This window comes from Pseudophryne corroboree, chromosome 5 (assembly GCF_028390025.1).
Source record: "Pseudophryne corroboree isolate aPseCor3 chromosome 5, aPseCor3.hap2, whole genome shotgun sequence".
Lineage (NCBI taxonomy): Eukaryota > Metazoa > Chordata > Amphibia > Anura > Myobatrachidae > Pseudophryne > Pseudophryne corroboree.
In genome coordinates, this window is record NC_086448.1 from 3,752,312 (window position 1) to 3,767,042 (window position 14,731).

The 14,731-nt window shown below is 48.4% G+C and overlaps 1 protein-coding gene across 1 annotated transcript in view; it reads right to left on the bottom strand.

The window, feature by feature from the left end:
- Positions 1 to 13,347, bottom strand: part of LOC134928738 (solute carrier family 52, riboflavin transporter, member 3-B-like) — a 33,774-nt gene extending 20,427 nt beyond the window's left edge. Inside the window, exon 1 of the mRNA XM_063924754.1 lies at positions 12,284 to 13,347. Coding sequence (XP_063780824.1) covers positions 12,284 to 13,266 — 983 coding nt within the window. The 5' untranslated portion in view covers positions 13,267 to 13,347. The remainder of the gene's footprint in view (positions 1 to 12,283) is intronic.
- Positions 13,348 to 14,731: the final 1,384 nt, after the last annotated feature.

A 14,731-nucleotide genomic window follows, 5' to 3' on the forward strand; every position in this document is an offset into this window, starting at 1 on the left:
TCAGATGCCCTTTCTAGGGCTGCAGGATCAGATGCCCCACCTGGGGCTTCAGAACTGGACACGAAAACTGGAACCCATCCTGGGACTTCAGGGTTTGATGACCCTTTTGGTGAGAGGCCATCAACTACCCTTTCTGGAATCTGGACAGGCAGAGCCCCCTCCTGGGGCTGGACAGGCAGAGCCCCCTCCTGGGGCTGGACAGGCCTTGGCATGACCTCTGGCAAGGCGGGCACCTCTCGGACCTCTGGCAAGGCGGGCACCTTTCAGACCTCTGGCAAGGCGGGCACCTCTCGGACCTCTGGCAAGGCGGACACCTCTCGGACCTCTGGCAAGGCGGACACCTCTCGGACCTCTGGCAAGGCGGACACCTCTCGGACCTCTGGCAAGGCGGACACCTCCCGGACCTCTGGCAAGGCGGACACCTCCCGGACCTCTGGCAAGGCGGACACCTCCCGGACCTCTGGCAAGGCGGACACCTCCCGGACCTCTGGCAAAGCAGACACCTCCCGGACCTCTGGCAAGGCAGACACCTCCCGGACCTCTGGCAAGGCAGACACCTCACGGACCTCTGGCAAGGCAGGCACCTCACGGACCTCTGGAAAGGCAGACTTGAATGACTGAGTGACCCTGAAAGACAAGACAACATTTGGACTGACCGTTGACACGGCAGTCCTCGCTTGCCCGATGGAAGGGAAAACAGCATCCTCATGCCGTGAGGCAAGGGCAGACGGGTCCTCATGCCGTGAGGCAAGGGCAGACGGGTCCACATGCCGTGAGGCAAGGGCAGACGGGTCCTCATGCCGTGAGGCAAGGGCAGACGGGTCCTCATGCCGTGAGGCAAGGGCAGACGGGTCCTCATGCCGTGAGGCAAGGGCAGATGGGTCCTCATGCCGTGAGGCAAGGGCAGACGGGTCCTCATACCGTGAGGCAGGGCAGACGGGTCCTCATGCCGTGAGGCAAGGGCAGACGGGTCCTCATGCCGTGAGGCAAGGGCAGTGGGGACCCCACCTGGGGCTTTGGCACACGAGTCCCCTCTTGGGGATTTGGCACATGAGTCCCCTCCTGGGGATTTGGCACACGAGTCCCCTCCTGGGGATTTGGCACACGAGTCCCCTTCTGGGGCTTTGGCACACGAGTCCCCTCCTGGGGCACAGCCACTCGAGACCCCTCCTGGGGCACAGCCGCTCGAGACCCCTCCTGGGGCACAGCCACTCGAGACACCTCCTGGGGCACAGCCACTCGAGACCCCTCGTCACAGGACTCCAATTGTAAATAAGAGTTTTCTTTTGGGCAACCTTTTTGGGAGTAATAGGGTCTGGAAGAACATTGAGTGATTTATCAGCTTGAACCCTGGAAGGCTGAAGTTTATCACTATTTCTGAACTTGCATAATGAACAGTCTTTAATCAGGTGTTCAGCACTCCCACAATAGAGACAGAGACCATTCTCCATACGCCGCTGGCGTTCAGCTTCAGAAAGCCTGGGTCGCATGTAACTCCGAAATCGCCCTTCACTCCAACCTGACGAGGAAATTTTAGTAGTGGGGGAGCAAGAGTCTGTAGTCACATTGGTCTCAGAAACCTGAGAGTAAGCTTTGAAAAGGTCCAGAAAACTCCCAAAAATTTCTGGTATCAATTGAGTTATACCAGTAAAAAACATTTGTAACTGCTCAATTTTCACGAACAAAATACTCAGTCGCTCAGGATTCACTCCACCATGGGACTGAGAGGACCTGGAACAGTTGCAAGAAAATGTACCAACAAAATTGTCCTCACCAGGCTGATTATGGCAAGGATTAACTGCCTCCAGGACACTTTGAGAGGTTGGAATACTCTGCTGCTGCAGCAGATTCACACGAGAAGACATTCCTAAAAAGGCTTGTAACAGCAGTGTCTGTGTACTCTCAAAGTTCTGCAGCTTGCTCAGAAGACCCGGAACTGGATCTGCAACATGAGTCTGACCGGCTGAGATCTGGACTGGACTTGACACGACCGGGTCCATTCTGAACATACTACTCCAGTAGTGTGTTTTATGGCCGGTGATAATGTTACGATTCACCTGCCTCTAATGTTTGGCAGGTGAATTACAAGGAGAGGATTACTAAGTACTTTATTATAGCAGTGGTATAATGAGGTATGGCAAAGGAATCACAGTAACAATCCAGGGTACAATATGAGCAGAGAGTAAATGGTTTTTCAGACTGAGACTTGCAGCAGAGTAATGAGATAGTTGAATAAGGAACCAGAGTAATATAATCCACGGAACTCAGATTGCAGGATTTGCACAATAAAGCATAACAGCATGCAGGCATAGAGGAAGTCCATAATAACATGTAACACAAGTAATGAATTAATACTAGAGAATCCACAGAGCACAGTGAAAGTCCATAATACTTAGCTAAATAGTCCTGGCATGAACATGAACTGGCAAGAATGGTTGTGGCAGGATAACATGAACTGGCAAACCAGGCTTCTCGGCATGAACAGGAGCTAGGACGAAGACACCAGGCAATGCAGGTAGTTCAGGCAGGAAAGTAGTATAATATCACCGGCGTGGGAGAACTCAGCTAGCTGGCCTTTAACAGCCACACTAACCAATGAACAAGGCCAGGCTGGGAGTGTCAACTCTAATTACAAACCCTGTGCACCTGCTGAGCTGCATGTACACAGAGCCAAAGGAACAGAACACATATGGATCAGCTGACACCAGATACATACTGAACAGAATCCTAACACTCACCCACATATATGTCTGATATCCTGTCACCATTTGTAAGAATTTAATCTAATATTGAATCTTTGCGAGTGGGCTCCCTCACCAATTGTTTGAGAGATGCTCCCTGTAAGGAATGTAGAAATTTGCCACTTGTAGCTGAACTTGCAAAAGACCCCTCCCAATTTACATCAGGTAAATTAAAGTCTCCCATGATTATGACTTCTCCCTTTAAAGCCATTTTAGCGATGCACTGGCAAAAGCAGGATTTCTGGAGGGTGGTTTCCAAATGGAATCTACAATCTCCCACTCTGCGGAACATTGGAGTAACTGTGGGAGTGTTGGGGAATGGTAGAAGAACCTAGTAACGAGCCTGGACATTAATGTAAACATTGGTCTTTTTATACACTGGATACTGTATGGAATATAGTATTAATATTAAACACTATAGAATGGTCTATAGTACAGGCTGTATCAAATATACAGTATTTAAATAATATAAAAAAGTAGTCAGGAAAAGGTTAACATACCATTATAAATAAATTCAAAAACATAACAGAACCAGTACTGCACTTTCTAAGCACACATTCTCCCACCTCATGGTAAGGCTCCTGTCTCTTCTTCCTGATAGCTACTCTCTGGTCTAGCACACTGATTGAGTACTCAGGTCCACACAAAGCAAACTTGGTAGAAGAAGCTGCTTCCACTGGGCATGTGCAGTAGCTCTGCTTAGTCCCTTAAGCTGCATGATGTGGCAGCAGCTCTAGTAATAATATTATATACCATTGCTATTGTTGTCATAATTTGAGTAACTTTCCAAGAGGAGGGGGTTTCCAGGCAACCGGAACCCCCCCTGCGTTTGCCTATGTGATGTCCAACAAAAGGTTTCTGTCCAAATCCTGCCCCTGGTCTGGTGGTCTATAGATCACCCCAATGCGAATAATGTCCTTCTCCATGGTTTCTGTGGTGACCCAAAGGGCCTCAGTTTTGTCCTCAATATTTTGTATTAAAGTAGCATTTATGCTTTTTTTCACATACATTGCTACCCCTCCTCCTATTCTTCCTATTCTATCCTTTCTAAATAAATTGTATCCTGGTATAGCTATGTCCCAGTCATGATTCTCATTGCACCATGACTCTGTAATTGCCACAAAATTCAGGTTATCACTTGTCATTATCGCAATTAGCTCTGGAATTTTGTCTCCTAAGCTCCCAGCATTTGCACACATAGCTTTAAGAATTTTGTCTGTGCATTTGTTATTAGTAGCCATGTCTAGACCATACAACATAAATGACAAGTTTAAACTTGAAATTACCTGTTTGGGGATGTTGCTCAGTGTTTTTTTTTTTTTTTTTTTTTACTAATCGGGAATCACACTCTGCCCTCTACACCTCACTAAATGTAAAGATATAGTACACGTGACCACAATGGCTAAATGATCAAAGGAGGTAAACACCAGAGAGCAAGCAATAATAAACTATGTTTCACTGTGCAACTTCCCCACACATGCAGTGACAATTATAAGGCAATCATGACATCATAAAACATACATGAGTTTGCATAAGAGAGAGCTGTAGTGAGCAGTTTGGGGATGTCTTTTCATAGTGTAAAAAGACAGATAACATTGGTACAGGTGAGAATTCAGATGCTTTTGGTAGGCTATAGACATAAATTTGAGTAGTTGTGGATGAAGTGGGAAGGTCTAGCAGCGTTCCTATCACAGATTTAAGTTATAAGTGTCGAGGTTACTCAGGCTGGAGTAGTTTGATGTGTAGACGAATTGGACTCACATTTGTTTGAAAGCTGTCCTTTAGTGGTCCAGATTGTAGATTGATTGTTGTCCTTTTGTTTACCTTCGGTTTAACGTCGGTGTAACGTCGAAATTATGTTTAAGCTTGTATTTATCCTTTGAATAATGTCCTTTGAAGTAATGGCCCACAAGCCTACGGCCTAAGCCTTCCTGATGCTCTTTAAGTAATGGACCAAGCATGTGAATACACTGATTACACCCAACTCCAATGACCCCTCCCCCAGCAATGACTAGTAATAAAACAGTTTTAAGAAAACAAACTAACAAACCAACCACTGAGAGTTATCACAGTCATGCCCTCATGCCTATACTCAGGAGATAACATTCCCATTTAGCAATAGCAACCCATCATGTGCATAAGAAATCTAATATAAAAGCAGATTCCTTATGCCTATAGCAATGCTATCATTCTTATCACCCAATATGCTAATTAGTAATTCAGTGCCATCAGTAGTGATAATCTGCAGCTCTCATTTGCAATAGACCTAGATAAGTATATATTCACAGGCAGTCATTTGTGTGCAATGCTCTGCAGGAGGCTAGTAGGTGGAATTACATCTCTTCCAACTCCCATTTTAAGGCCGCCCGTTTGGCTACAGGAATACGGTAGGGCCTTTGTTTTATAGGTGGAGTGATATCATCATTCTGTGCGATTTGGGTTTTCCCTGGAAGGGACGTGAACAACATCCTGATAACGTGCTTCCAAGTCCACCATGTCTTGTTTCTGGCTAGCATCCAGTGTGTCTTTCACAGGTACCTGACACTCTGGAGTTTTCCCGGCAACCAAAGAGGGCTGACTGGTATTTTCTTTCCAAGGTTTTAACAAATTAATATGATAGATGCGTACATCATTTCTTCTAACCTGGTGCACTTTATACAGATGGAGTCAGGCTAATCATGGCTCCGCCTGCGACTAGGTGTGCCTGGCAAGGCGCACCGCCAGAAATGAATGGGACACGCGTGTGTTATAGACGCACACGTGCCTCATTCCAAGTGAATGCGAGTGTCTCTGTACACTCGGCAGTGTGCCGAGGCACAGGCTTACCTAGCCGCGCCGGGCGCCCCCACCTGCGATGCAACCACGTTCAATGAGTGTGGCTCCATCTGTAATTAACAGGTCCTACTGCCTCTATGATCTCATAGGGTCCTCTCCACTGTGCATACATCTTACTTTCAGTGGTAGGTACGAGAACCAGTACCTTACCTCCTGGATTAAAGGACCGGTTGACTGCAGTAGTGTCATAACATCTTTTCTGACGCTGTTGAGCATTGCTATATGCTTGTTCAGAAGTTTCTCAATTTGCTTAAACTGCCATACAGTTGGGACACAAACTGAATGATGTTAAGTTCTGGTGAAGCTTGCTGCTCCCACCCTTCTTCAGTAAATCTAAGATACCTCTGGGCTGTCTACCATAGAGAAGCTCAAAAGGGCTAATCCCTGTGGAAGCTTGGGGCACCTCATGAACTGCAGACATTAGATATGGTAAAATTAGGTCCCAATCTCACTTCTCCTGGACACAGCCCTATGTATTATCTGCTTCAGGGTTTGGTTGAAGCGCTCTACCAACCCATCGGTCTACAGGTGGTAAACTGCGGTGTCAATTTTATCCACCCTCAACAGACAACATAGATCTTTCATCAATTTAGACACAAAAGGGGTACCTTGGTCTGTCAGAAGCTCTTTTAAGATCTCTAGTCGGGGACATAGTACCAGTAGTTCCTGAGCAATAATACAAGACTTCATATTACATAATGGATTGGCCTCCGGGCAGGGCCGGCAACAGAAATCTTGGGGCCCGGTACAGTAATATCTCTGCGGGCCCCCCCACCTGGCCCTAAAAACATTGTCTGCACTATGTTCTTCCCCACGACCGTCACATGCACCTCCCTGGGATGTAGTTATGATCCCGGCAGCCGGGATCCTGGTGGTCAGCATACCGACGCCGGGATCCCGGACGCCAGAATGCCGGCAGGGGGCCCAGCCATATTCCCACTTGTGGGTATCCCGGCGTCAGTATGCTGACCACCGGGATCCGACCGCCGGTCACCCGATCCCAACCCCGCCTGCCTAATACAATACTGATATATTGGGATCATCTCTTTCCAAAATGAAGATTCCCAGACACACAATGGCCAGGAATTCTGTACTGTCTGTGCTGAGCAGCAGCGGAGCCTGAAAGACCAGTCACCACCACACAGACATTCTGCTCTGATCTCATCTGACATGCATGCATGCAGATGCATCTATATGTGCAGAATGCTGCATGCATAATGTGCCTGCCTGCCCGCAGCTCAACCCAAACCAATCCCAAAGCCCCAAACCAAACCCAAATCCCTAAACATTCTGGAGTTGGAGAGCCTTACCAGCAGCAACACACAGCCGCCGGCGCCGCTAATTGACCAGGCTCAGAATCCCGCAGTACTGTCCTGGGCCACTCCTGCTTGGCGCTCCGGCTCCTTACAGCTCACACAGCAGAGACGGGAGGCGTGCGGTGAGGACTCGAAGAGGAGGGGTGGTCCGGACGGGCGTCATCGTGTGTGACTGGTGCAACGTCAGTGCACTGCACAGCATACAGCACGGCCGGGGACTGGCTGGCTCAGGCTGACAGCTGACCTGGCTGGGGCTGTGCACTGAGGGGGTGACCACACGGCTTGGGGGGATGGGGGGGGTGCTGCCGCAAAAAACAACAACTCAACCACACAGCGGGCCGCACGCGGCTGGTGCGGTGCAGCGAGTTATAGAATTATGTACATTTATTATGATATGCTGCCACCGCTGGACCTTGGGGCCCCTCACAATGATGGGGCCCGGGACGGGTGTCCCCTTTGACCCCCCCTGTCGCCGGGCCTGCCTCCGGGGAGCATAGTCAACCACAACTAGTATATAGTATACTGGTGCCCACAAGCGTATTTTTCCACTGGCCCTATCAGCTCTATACCAATTCTCCCAAAGGTATGTAAATGACTGATAGAGGAACCAAGGGTGCTCTAACCTCTGGTCGGGGGTCTGTCTTTTGGCATACTGGGCACCTCCGACTAAAGTTTCTTTACTGCCGCATATATGCTTGGCCAAAAGAACCGTAACTGGATATGCTGGAGACTTTTCTCCTCCATCAAATGGTGACCCCATAAATGTATGTGAGCCGCCCTCAATACCAGTTGTTCATGTTTCCAGGGAACTAGCAACTGGTCTTCTCGATGACCCTACAAATAGGTTACCCGGTACAATAAAATAATTTTTCAACATAAAATATGACAGACCTTCTGGTGGCAAAGCAGTAACTACTTTACCATTAACCACCACAACAAATACATTTATCAAATTACCATCATTCTGTTGGTCCTGCCCAAAGTCCTGATAAGACACACTCTCATCAAAGGGAGACCAAGAGCTCTCAGTCTCATCCTCTCCCTGATGCTCACTGACCAAAGAGGGTTTTACAGTCATAGAATTTTTGCAATCTGTAGATTTGCTTTCTTGATGGTCTTTAGCCTCTATTGGTCCATCTCTGTTATGCCATGTAACCACCTCTTGTAACAGCGGAAGGTCCCGTCCCAAAATCTGTGGATAAGGTGGTTTGTTGGCCATCAGGGCTACAATTTTTAGTGATCGTCTTTTTATCACCACCAACAGTTGCACCTGTGGGCATTCTTCTATATCCCCGTGGATACATAGCACTTTTACAGGGGAGGGGGGGGGGGGGGGGTTGGGGAATAACACCTGAACAGCCCCAGGTGAAACCAGGTTAGCAGAGATGATGGTCAATGCACTGCCAGTATCCACTAAGGCCCAAAACTCTCGGCCTTCAATTTCCATCATCAAACAGAACAGGATGGTTTCCCCTGGGAAAATACGTTCAGCAGCCATGCAGACCACTGGTTGAGTGGTTTACCCTGTTCGGCAATCCATTTGCTCACCCAGCTTTGGGCAGTCTCTGCGTATATGTCCTGACTCGCCACAGTCAAAACACATCGGTGGAGGTGGGATGGTTTGTTTAACAACTGGAAACCTGAACTTGGGCTTAGGTACCGGTGGTAACCCTTGGGTGGCTTTATTCAATTTCCCTAGGGTTAGGTACCGCTCAATTGCCACGGCTAACTCCTTAAACATTTGAGGGACAGCCTGCAGGACCCACTGCTGTATGCGGTGGTCTAGTACCCATATAGTATGGTCTAAAGCAACAATTTCTACCATACGTGGAGCAGTATGTTTCTCTGGCTGCTGCTATGCTTTACTCAGTCTGGCTAATTTGGCCAGCTGGACTCTTGGAGGCTCAGACAGACTCAGCCGCCACTGATTAAACTCTTGGCCTTTATTGGGGCCTGCCATCCCAATACTGCTGAGGATAGCCTCCTTCAGACGAGGATAGGAGCTAGCTTCAGAAACTGTCAAGTCAATATAGGCTCGCTATGATTTCTCTGTAAGGCATGGAGCTAACCTGGCAGCTCATTCCTCCTCTGGCCACTTTAACCATGCGGCAGTGTGTTCAATGGTGCACAAAAATCCCTCAATATCATCTGAGCTTCAAGTCCTTGTTCGGGTGCCATATGTGACAGAACCACATAGGCAAAGTAAAATCCAACTCACTTTATTTTCCACCACAGTCAGGTGACAGAGTTTCATGCAGGATTTGCAGGTCAGGTTTTACAGTACAACATGGTACAATGTTCTCAATGCAGTTGATACAAAGATCCAGTGGTTTCTAACGTAGTCCCCAAACACTCCTATTGCCTGGCCGACTACTTCAGCTTCTCAGTGTCTCTGCTGCTTCTTTTACCTAGCTCGCACAGGTGATTGTAATCATGCCTGCTGCTCAGCTGTGCACAGCTGTGCACACAGAATACCTGGCCTGGATCTGACAGCCTGCATTTCTGTGATATCCCTGCCACATTATGTATTGTAACACGGGTATTGTAAATAAGGCAGGTTTTCCGGTTACAACCACAGTGTCTTCTTTACTGACATCAGACACTGTAGCACAGCATACACAGGCTTGGGCCTGGTCACACAGGTACATACAGAAAAATTAAACAAATGAATACAAAAGGTCCTAGCACTTCCCGTACTCACAAGTCATTCTCCTGCAGTGGCTGCCAGCTCTCCTGGCACGGCCAATGTCCACAGTCCCTGGTGCTATAAACTCAGCCCTGCTCACTGGCCTCTAACAGGCACCAGCACGATGCATTGTGGGTAAGAGGGATTTTTAAACCCCTCTCCTGCACCTGACTTCCTCCTGTCTCTGGGTGATCTGGAAAACCCGGACCTCTGTTTCTCCAGCTGCAGCGGTGCAATTTAGAAAGCCTGGAATTATAAACTTCCACTACAGGTGTAGAATGTGCAGGACTTGTTTTCTTCTCCCTTGGAGGGAGCTAAATGACAGAAAGCTGCCTCTCACTTGTCCCACACTCCTTGCAGTATATTGCATAGGGCAGAGGTTCGCAAACTCGGTCCTCGGGGGCACACACAGTGCATGTTTTGCAGGTCTCCTCACAGAATCGCAAGTTAAATAATTAGCTCCACCTGTGGACCTTTTAAAATGTGTCAGTGAGTAATTAATTAATACCTGTGCACCTGCTTGGTTACCTGCAAAACATGCACTGTGTGTGCCCCCGAGGACCGAGTTTGAGAACCTCTGGCATAGGGGATGATGTTTTCCAAAGTCTGAATGAAATGAGTACAGTAGGTGCTGCTTTTGACCACTAGGTGGTGTTCCTACACTATAAATAACATATAATAGGCCGCAGCCCTGTAGGAAACACAGTATTGTTTTAGCCAATAAATCCTATGTTACGCTCTGTGTTGTTGCTGGGATCACTGATATGCGTCTGCAAGATAGTGGACCTCAGGGCTAAGCTGCAGCTATTTAACACCCTATCCCCCTAACGTCAATGCTTGGAGTGCAGTGTGGGTCACAAGTTTCTCCCCAACAGGATCAGCCTCCTGCCATTGGCTGATGCCACTGCTTCCCCTCACCTTAGACCAGCTCTCTCATTGGTGGTCAGCAGGGAGATTCAAAGCGAATCAAACAGGTGCTAAGTTCTGCACTACGAGGGTGCAGCAATAAACAAGGTGGTCACCCAGACACCTTCAAGAGTACAATGAATGGAAAACAATGGTTTAGCGCAACCTCTGTTGGAGTGTAATCAGTATGATTTACCGGCGGCCGGGATGCCGGTAGTCCATATCCCGACAGCGGCATCCTGCCAGCAAGAATGCCGGCAGCGGGGCGAGGGCAAAGAGTTCCCTTGCAGGCTCGCTGCACCCCCCACAGGATCTTTTCACACTCTAGGGATGTCGTGGACACCCACGAGTAGGAATTGTCCTATTTTGCCAGGATTCCGGCTAGCGGCATTGTCGGCTGGTGGGATTCTGGCGCCAGGATTCTGGCAGCCGGCAAATTTAACGGATCTTTTTGGAGTATGTAACGAGATTACAAGTTATTAAAAATTCCTTCTAGATCCAAGACAGTACCGCTTACCCACCCAGGGCTTGTTTTTCTATGCCTTGATCACACCTTGATAAAAGCTCCATAGAAGCCAAAACACGTTGGCAGAAAGAAGGAGATAGACCTCTAATCCGGATCTGGACATCTATGGTGGATTCCATTCCCGGGAGGTTCCCATAATTACCTTGTGCTATGGTTGGTGTGCGTTTCACACCATGTTTTCTGATACGCTGCCTTACCTTCACTTTTATAGGGTCTATTGTTCCCATTAAACCTGTATTTCACCATTGAGAAATTCTTGAATACTACATGGTGGATGGAAATACGCTACAAGGGAGATGAGGAGTGACAGAGGTGAAGCAGACGAAAGACGAAGAGGGATAACGCGTTCATGGATATCTGGCTATTTGACATTATTTGTATGCCAACAGAAAGAATTAATGGACCGCTACTCTTCCGTCAGGCGTCGACAAGCAAACCCAGTGTGGGTATACGGCACTTTCTTGGATCTACAATAAAATTGTAATAACTTGTAATCTCATTACATTCTCCAACGGAGATTGAGCGGGAAGCTTCAGCCTATCCACTGCAACACTTTCACTTTCACTTCCAGACGAATACAGCTACCTCCAACTAAAGTCCATCAGCTGCCCACTGTGATGGATCACACCAACCCCAGGGAATAGGATGAGGCAGTACTACCCACTGGACACCTGTTCCTGGCTGCCGCTCTGCCTACAACTCCGCTCTTAAGCAGCAGCAAGTAGGCATAGGTGGTGGGGAACTGCAGCCACCAATGACTACCCCTGGGAGAGGTAGGTCCTAGACTCCCTTATCGGTTACACTCTGCCCTGAGCCAGGCTGCCGCAGTACCCAGCTCGTTTACAGCTCAGCTGTGGCCCCAGAAGAGAGGGAACAGCAGACTGCTTTGCAGAGTCGTGGAGCCCCTTTAATACTCTGCAAACCCAACATTAGACCCTTCTCTGCTGGCTTGAGACCCCTTCTTTTCCTGCTGATTTTTCATTCGGGGTGAGGGGAAGATTATCTCAGAGCACTAACACCACAGATGTGGAGGCACCCATCTTGTAGGCTGATGCATCATGGGATTGCAGTCTTAGGTCCCTAAAAAGACCATAGACCTTGGTGAGGCATTTTCTGATCATATATTCATGACGCATAACTTCTTAATGTTGCCATAGCCTGCATTAATGTTAGTAGTAGATCACCCACAAAATGGTTGCCTCCACCTTAGTAGACACCCTGATGTGTACAGTATGTATACTATTAATAACCATAGAGCGCTCCTTCCTCTTACCTGCTGGTCAAACACATTGCTAGGCCACACGCCAGAGGGTTTGCCATGGAAGCCAGAGCAGCTGTGAGGTGATAGACATGTCCTCCATAAGGAATACAAGAGTAAGTCATCACAGCAGGTAGTATTGCATTGGTCAAAGCATTCACCCAAGCCAGGACTAGGTAGATGAAAATCTTCTCCCATACAGAGTACCTTCCCAACTGTCTACTGTCCTTCCTGGCCTCTCCACCAGCCTCATCCTGCACCATCATAGGCCTCTGCTCCACACGCTTTCCCTGTCTTGTCTTGCCTTTCACTGCCCTTTGGGGCCTCTTGCATTGATTACATGGGGTCCTATGAAGGATTGTAAAGGCCATTAGACTGATCCCCATCATACCAGCCAGGAACAGGAAGAAGCCCCATGCAGGGAATCTGGCCGGCTGGTATATTGCAGTTAGATTTCCAGTAGTATAGGATCCATTTGGTTCAGTAATGTTCATTGGTTCACAGCTCACCACCCCAACTCCTTGTCCCAGAGCCAGCAGTGCCGGTATCAGCCCACTCAGCCCTTCTCCAATGAAGTATGACACGAGGTAGTCTGGTCTGAGACGGGTCATATAAGGAAGAAAGGTAACCGAAGAAGTGCAGTCCACCAGTGACAGGAAGAAGATGAGAGACAGTAGAGCAGTACTTCTCCGTGATGTGCCCACCCAGCTCGTTTCTTGCCAGAGGAAAGCCAGCAGTATGCATGACACAACCCCAACAGACAAAATCACAAAGATCACAGGCCCCTCATGGAGATGTTCCGGGCGCAACTTGTGGATAAGTGTAACTACTAGTGGTCCAATATTGGCAAACTGAATTAGAAGAGAGAGGTAGGAGGGCAGCTCCCAACCTTCAGGAGCATGGGGCACTAAAAGAGGCAGCTCCACCCAAACCCCATTAATGGCAACCCAAGAGCCAAGACCCAGCAAGCAGGACAGGACATGTAGAATCAAAGCCATAATCCATCCAGTTCCTTGGAAGTTCTGTGTTCAATCAGGAGCTTTGACGTTGGAAGTCAGTTGATGAATCTGGGAGTAAGATATAACTGGGTCTCTAAAATAGAAAGCAAATATGGAAGAATTATTCCCAGTGGTATTGAACAGAAACAAAATCATGTTACTCTAGAAAAGGAAACTATGAGATACCAGAGAACAAGAACTTTCACAGGAGCAGGAAATAAAAGCAAGACTCCTCACAGTGACTAAAAACAGGGCTGATAACAGCACTCTATGGGGGGATTCAAAAGTTATCGCCACTTATCTCCCGCTAAAGTGACGGGAGATTGCAGAGGGCGATATTCATTTGATGTCCCCTATCGCACTGATCGCACCCATTAGTGTCGGGTGTACCCATGCAAAATGGCTAAACCCAACTAAACTAATAGGTGCGATTGGGAAAAGTGCCGTTTTGGCGCACAAACAGATCTTTACTCACACATTTCAACTCACCACCACAGCGGGTGCGAGCTGACATACAGACGCCGGCAGCTGATCGCCCCCAAACGGATTTATATTTGAATATCACCGTTGGGCGTCATCTAATGGCTGCCGGTGTCAATTGAATCTAGCCCAAAGAATTACATTTCCTGAGAACAGTAGTTTCCTAATCATTAGTTATGCCCCCAGTAGATGTGCCCCTGTAGTTATGCCCCAGTAGATATGCCCCTGTAGTTATGCCCCAGGAGATGTGCCACCATTAGTTATGCCCCAGTAGATGTGCCCCAGTTGATGTGACACCATTAGTTATGCCTCAGTAGATTGGCTCTCTGTAGTTATGCCCCAGTAGATGTGCCCCCTGTAGTTATGCCCCAGTAGATGTGCCCCCAGCAGATGAGGCCCCATAGTAGCGCCGCTTAAACACACACACACACACACACACACACACACACACACAAAACCAAAACACTATACTCAACAGCCCCGCACCTGTTTCCAGACTGTGCTGCGCTCTGTCTGGCCGCTTGCTCCTCGGAACTATGTGTGCCGCCCAGCCACACACTGCCTGAGCTGGAAGCCAGAGCTCAGGAGTGAGCTCTGGCCTCCGGCAGCCACTAAGGGGAAGGAGCCGTGCGCCTGCTGGTAAAACAATCTCAGCGGACGCCCAACATCTTCCTCCTAGGTTAGGTGAGCCGGAGAGGGGGCGGAACTGGATTAGTCTCCAAATGGAACTGACGGAACACAGTTCTGCCCCGTTCTGGCTCACTTTAACCTCTGCCCTGTCATATGCCCTCTATGCCCTGGGCATCTGCCTTAGCAGATGACAATGATGGACTTGCATTGTCAATGTCATGACTAGTGGCAGCAGCTTCAGCACTAGCAGTAGCCTCCATTTCTATCAACGCAAAGTGTGGTTGACCTTCACGGACAGCGTCACGCAAAATGAGTCACCGACAGCATCAAACAACTGAGTCAGAAATGTATATAA